Source organism: Dendrobium catenatum, unplaced genomic scaffold, assembly GCF_001605985.2.
Source record: "Dendrobium catenatum unplaced genomic scaffold, ASM160598v2 fragScaff_scaffold_243, whole genome shotgun sequence".
Classification (NCBI taxonomy): Eukaryota; Viridiplantae; Streptophyta; class Magnoliopsida; order Asparagales; family Orchidaceae; genus Dendrobium; species Dendrobium catenatum.
Window position 1 is genome coordinate 675,189 of NW_021318705.1, and position 6,309 is coordinate 681,497.

Here is a 6,309-nt window from a genome sequence, read left to right on the forward strand (position 1 = left end):
TGATTAAAATATTATGCTTTAAAAATTTATATTTTATTTGAGAATAAATATATTTAATTTGAATAACAAATATCACATAAAATAAATTTTCTATTTATAATTAAAATGGCACCAACATTATTTGGATAAAGGCTAAATGTTGTTGTTATATAATAAACATTAAATTTTCATATATATTTATATCTACATGAAATTCTTTATATCTGATTAAAAAAAAATCATATATTTAGATAAGACATTATATACTTAATCAAAATTCTCTTAAAAAAATTTGGTAAAATTAATGCACATTTTTAATAGTAGTAATTAATAGGGACTTATATGGGGCATGCTAAAAAATAAAAATAAAATAAATAATAATAATAATAATAGCAATAATAAAATACAACAGTCCTCTGCAGCCGGCCAGCTCTTCCATTTATCGTCTCTCTCTTCTGCCATTACCCTAAAAACCTTCTCTTTTCTCTCCATGCTCACTTGTTCCAGGTCGAACTCCTGTCTCCGACGACGCAGAGAAAACGAAGCCCCATGGCTTCAACCAATGAAGTGCTATGCTGCCGCGCGTGGAGAGTAGCGAAAACCCTCTTCTTCATCACCAACATGCTTGCCTCTCTTCTCCTAGTATGCGCTCCACCGCTCCTCGTCGTCCTCGTTGACCTCCTCCTCCCTTACACCCTCCTTGTCGCCGTCAACGGCCCGGCTTCCTCCTCTCCATCATTCTCATCTCAACTCAGAGCATTCCGATTCCGGGATTCCCTTGTCGACCTGCCCCTGGTTTCCTTAACCAGATCCCTCCTCATTCTCTGTAAGTAGTGAAGCTGACGAGGGGTGATCTGAAGGTGTTTGATGAAATGCAGCTGAGGGAATCTTGGGTTTTGTGATGCAGGTTCTTACTTGTGCTGTAACGGCTGGGAGCCGTACTTGGGCGTGACATGCGTCTGCGCTGGGGCGTCAGCGGGGTACGTGTTGGTCAAGGCAATCGCCATGTTTTGGCCTGATCCGGTGTTTAGGGTTAAGGAGGGTTCTACAGTGGAGGCTCTGTTCTTGTCTTCTCTTACTTTGGCTATGGCTCATGTTGTGGTCGCCTACAGAACTAGCTGCAGGGAAAGACGCAAGCTTGTTGTGTATAAAATTGATGTTGAAGCGGTGAGCACTAACCAATCCCATTATGTGATTTTATTAAATTTGCAACTGTTAGATTTCATGGTGATCATCTGTTAAAGAATTATGCCTTGATGGTCTATTTTTATGATCCAACTCAAGTGCATGTTGAATTTGTGCTTTTGTTCATGCCATTGCAGATGCTAAAATTAAAAATTTTTAAAAATTATACCTTTAAAATTTTGGGTGAACTTGAAATAAGTGTTGAGTCAATTCAAACAGACAATAAGAACTCAACCAGAGTGATAAATGTGGAATAACTTGCGTATGTTACATTCTATCAGCATTGCGTATTGAAACTATGGGTTATATGAATATTCAGGATTTTGAATCAATTCTAGATCGAGTTTGATATTTTCTTAAGTTTGTAATTTGCTTAGGCGGTTCGCAAGTTAGATTAAGTTGTACAGTCTGTTCCGAGAGTTGTCTCCCTGTTTGTTTTTCTTAGCTGAATTTGCTCCATTTCTTTTCATTGCCTTCTTCTTTCCCTTGTGAGGCTTTGTAAGCGGTGGACCTTGAAGCCTTGAAACGTATTGTTTTCTTCTTTAGATTTAATAATCTTGCATGCCAATGCAGGAGAAAGTTTGGCTCAGCATATCTAGTGTAAGATTAGCCTTAAGATATGCATATATTCTCAAACTTTGTGGTCATGTTTGGTTTGAAGGAATTGGAGGAAATGCAAATATGTTATACTTCTTCATTTCTGTTTCGTTCGATTTACTTAAGAGATTATTAAGATGCGTGGAGAATAATTTCCTGATATAAAATCTCTCCTCAAATTGGCTGAAATTCTGGATCAAATTGCTTCTGTTTTGTTATTTATTTCCTTCTATATCGGAGATTTAGATTACTGAAAAAAGAGGCACCTCTAGCTATGGCCATAAACCAGAAGGAAAGAGTGTGCCTAGAACTTGTAAATTTGAAAGTGGCTTCATCAAAAGTTCAAGTTCTGAGATCCGACGACTCTCTCTCTGTGTTGATAGCCACAATAAAGAACTCCAATTTTTTAGCTCTAAGAATAATTGCAGTCAACTTTGGCCTAGAACGAGTAAATAAGAAATCTCCTCAACCTAATGTGCGGATGACAATTAAGTTTAAAACAATTCTTTCATCATTTCCTCTCTTTAACTTTAAACCAAATTGAGCCTAAGAAAGTCATTGATATTCTTTTGGATATTTCTTTTTTTCTTTTGCAAGATAATTTTAAACAGTTATTCTTTACAATGTAAAATAAATATTATGAAGAACTGAAATTTAGTTCAAATACATGTCTTTTGTCCTAAATTTTCAATGTTAATTGTCTATTAGATTGATAACTTAATGTATTAAATAAATCTAAAATGTGTACATAAATTTCTGGATCAATGATGATAATTAGGCATCTTACATTAAAATTGTTATACTTTATTTCACAAGATCATTTTTTGATCTATTACCTAAACCTAGTATTTGTCTGATTTCAGGTATCGCTTTATAATAATGAATTTTACAACTACAATAAGATCACACTGAGCAAGTGAAGTTAACTGCCATTGTTGAGATGCCATCGGCTACCATCCTATCCTTGTTGTCTGGGACTTAAGGTAGGATTTTAAAGTTCATCTGGTTTCTTTTCTTATGATGATCAAGTACTGAATCAAGATTTTGGCCGCCTAAATGTATAGTACAACCGAGCAAATTTCATGACAAGATTAGTATATGTATATTAAACAATCCTACACTTTTCATTAGCTACAGAATGTCATATATGTTAATAAATTCAAAATATTTAATCATATTATTTGAATGGATGTGTCTTTTCATTTGTGTGGATGTGGTTTATTTTCTTAATTAAATGTAGTTAATTGTAAGTGAAAGGGTGTGTGAAGCAATGTTTCATTTGAAAGTGAAAGGGTGTATGTGAAGTGATGTCTAATTTAGATAAAAGAGTTGTAATGTGTGCATGAGATAATTAATAGAAGAAAAAGTTTGTGTGTTTCTTCTCCTCTCATTTTTTCTCTTCTTCTTCTTCTTCCAATTTTTTTCTGTTTATTTCACAATATACATGTACTCACTAAGGCTGATCACATGCTCTCTATATGGCTTTTTGAAACAAATTTATGTGGGGCTATTTGGTTGGATATTTTATACATTTAGGAATGCCTAATAATTGTAATGCATGCATTTTAAAAATATTTATTTGGTTGAATGTAAATCAAATGCATAATTTTTATTTTTTTTTTGCATTTGTCAAGATGCATTTGAAATACTATATTTTTCTCTCTTATGTATCATTTCAAGGACTCTCTCTCTTATATGAAACATTGCAAGGACTTGGGTGGGGCAGATGATGATGGAGGTGGCGTGAGGTGAGAGAACGATGGATGAGGGTGAGGGTCGTGGTTGAGTGGTGCACTCGTGGTCGGTGATGGGTGGAAAATGCAGCATTAGGTGAGTAAGCGATGGATGGGGGGCAATGGAGGAGGGTGAGGGTCATGGTGGAATGAAGCATGCAAGGTAGGCGATGGGCGAGGGAACGATATGCGAGGAGGCATCAGCTAACAAGGTGACGACTAACGTATTTGAATTTTCAATTGTGGGTGAGGGATGTGATCGATTGATGAGGGTGAGAGACATAAGCAAAGAACACAACAGGGATGAATGAGGTGATGGGTGAGGGACAACGATATGTGAGAGGGGGCATGGGGAAGGTGTCGAGTAAAAGAGGTGGCGGTTGGCGAATTAGGAAATCGGTCGATTTGGGTGATTTCTAAATACAAGGAAAATAGGCTTTTTGGAGGATTTTAAATCTCTAAAATTTCACCTTGTATTTCTTTTTGCTCCATGCTGAATATAGCAGAGAAGTTTGAAATGCTTGTAAATGGAATACAATATACTTCCACCTCCAACCAAACAGCACTACAGGAAAACTTTACTTTCTTACAAATGCCTTCTGCACAACACTCGTTGTGGTTTATAACAGCTTGCATCATCTATATGCCTTGTAAAGCAATAAATCTGCTTATTCACGATCTGCTTTTCTATGTAATGCTGGAACCGAATCATCTTATACATTTTTTTCATCATTTACAGGTATATGTGCGCATAGTTCGGATAGCAGGGCAAAAAAAAGAGAGATATTATCTCTCTGATCTCTCTCTCTCTCTCAAATTTATTTGTTTAATTTGAATTCAAATATCTGCTTTCTTTGCCATTTCTTTGAGAATCTGAAGGTCGGCATAATAACCATTATTAATTTGAACGCTCTCTTAGCATATTCTGAAGAAGACAATTAGTTTGGATGTAAAAATTAATGCTTTGTAAGATAAATTCTAAATATTTTGTATGCCCCTTTCTATATCACAAGATCAGCTAACACAGTACAAAAATAAAGTTGTCATTTCAGGTTCAAATATTCAGAGCTGTTCAAGCTGTCTTATATCCTGATTTTTTATCGTTTTTTTTGCTTTAATTTTTGCCTGTACTTCCTAGCAAAGATGAAGCAACTGCAACATATGAATCACTTAGATTTGAACAAACAAAAAATATAGCATAGTTCAACAACAACTACAACAATAATATCAATAATATCAAGCCTTTGTCTCACTACGTAATGTCAGCTATATAAATTCTTTTTCTTCATTGTGTTTTGTTAAGCATCAAATACTCATTTAAATTTAATAAAAAAAATCATTTCTAATACTTTTTAATTCAGTCTTTTTAGGTTTGTATCTATCTTTCTTAACATATGTCAAGTCAAATATTTAATCTCTTAATCGAGTCATTGAAAGGCTAACGTTTTATATGATCAAATCATCTAAGGCAACTCTCTAATCTTATCTGTCACTGGAGTTGATCTAACCTTACCACGCATATATTGGTTTTGCATTCTATCTCTAAGAATCAAGCCATTCATTCGCCAGGCAACATTAAAATTAAATTCATTTAATTTGGAGCTCATAGGATTAATGATCTTTCTCTTGTTGATAATGATAAATTTATGATTTCGTTTGGGATAGCTTTTGGCCCAGATAAATCATATAGCAAGGATAAACCATGAACCAGAATATAAGAGCTTGCCCCACCCATGAGTAAATATTTCATAGTAGCTTCATTAGAGCGTACATCTCTTTTGGTATATCCAGATACTAGGTAAGAGCATAAACTAAAATATTCTGGAGCTACAAAAATAGTTATTTAATCGTTAGCACCACATAAAAATATTCCTCCTAAACCCTAAATATATGTCATGATATATATGAATTATTTATATAAAATTAACAAATTAATTTAAATTGATTTTATTTGATTGGTTGGAATTAGTTATTAAAACTTAGTTTGATTATTGATTATAATTTTAACTTTATTTGATTTTATTTATTTGTTTTATTTTTGTGGTTTAAAAATTGACACAATAACAACAAAAATAAGCCTTTATCCCACTATGTAGGGTTGAATATATAAATCATTTTTCTTCATTGTGTCCGGTTAAGAGTCAAATTTAAAATTCGATCAAATTAAAAAATAAGTTTTATTAATTTCTTGAAACTATAAATCAATAAAGTGATGTAAATAAATAAGTGTAAAAAATATTAATGTGAATATTATTTACTTATTTAACATGCCAAAATTACAACTTTTAGTAAGGTATTTGTGATACTTTTTTAATATATGTTTATTTAAGTTAAAAATATATTTTAGTTCATCACCAATTGAATCGAAATAATAAAGTGTTTGATTTCATTCTTGAAAAATAATTTGGGTGGTCGTTTTTTTATATTTAAAATTTATAATTAAAACAAAGAGTGACATGTTATATATATAAAGTAAATAATGGCGTCTTCTATAAGATCTTAGATTAGAGTTAGAGGTGTTTATTATTTGATTATGATTTCATTTGGTATAACTTTCTTATTACTTTTTAAATCATCTTTTTAGTGCAAAAATTTATATAATAAAAAGCTATATTGAAAATATTAAAAATATGTCATAGACGAAATCTAAATCTAAGAAAATTGAATTAAACCGATCTTATTTGATTAAGAAGGTTTGTTTGTTAAAGTAGTAGTTCAATTATTGATTATAATTTTGACATTATTTGATTTTCAATTTTATTCAATTTTTATATTTTAATATGTAAACCAAAGAAACTAAATCGATCAAATGCAC

At 32.4% G+C, this 6,309-nt stretch overlaps 1 protein-coding gene across 2 annotated transcripts; it reads left to right on the plus strand.

Moving 5' to 3' along the window:
- The first annotated feature begins 432 nt into the window (after positions 1-432).
- On the plus strand, positions 433-4,538 carry LOC110094711. Of its 2 annotated transcripts, XR_002302903.2 has the most exons (4): positions 433-805; positions 887-1,146; positions 2,625-2,744; positions 4,234-4,538. XR_002302903.2 is itself a non-coding variant. In XM_020820008.2 (3 exons), exons 1-3 carry the CDS (start codon positions 529-531, stop codon positions 2,679-2,681), a joined length of 594 nt encoding a protein of 197 aa, XP_020675667.1. In that variant the 5' UTR covers positions 433-528; the 3' UTR covers positions 2,682-3,135. The 2 variants fall into 2 exon arrangements, 1 of the variants encoding a protein (XP_020675667.1); XM_020820008.2 differs by lacking the exon at positions 4,234-4,538 and having other exon boundaries at positions 2,625-3,135.
- The last annotated feature ends 1,771 nt before the right edge of the window (positions 4,539-6,309 follow it).

What these genes read in the sequence shown, in the direction of transcription:
- LOC110094711 (XM_020820008.2), top strand. Translation starts at nt 529, where the DNA reads ATGGCTTCAACCAATGAAGTGCTATGCTGCCGCGCGTGGAGAGTAGCG. An exon ending in CAGATCCCTCCTCATTCTCT is followed by an intron (nt 806 to 886) that starts GTAAGTAGTGAA and finishes TTTGTGATGCAG; the next exon opens with GTTCTTACTTGTGCTGTAAC. An exon ending in ATAAAATTGATGTTGAAGCG is followed by an intron (nt 1,147 to 2,624) that starts GTGAGCACTAAC and finishes GTCTGATTTCAG; the next exon opens with GTATCGCTTTATAATAATGA.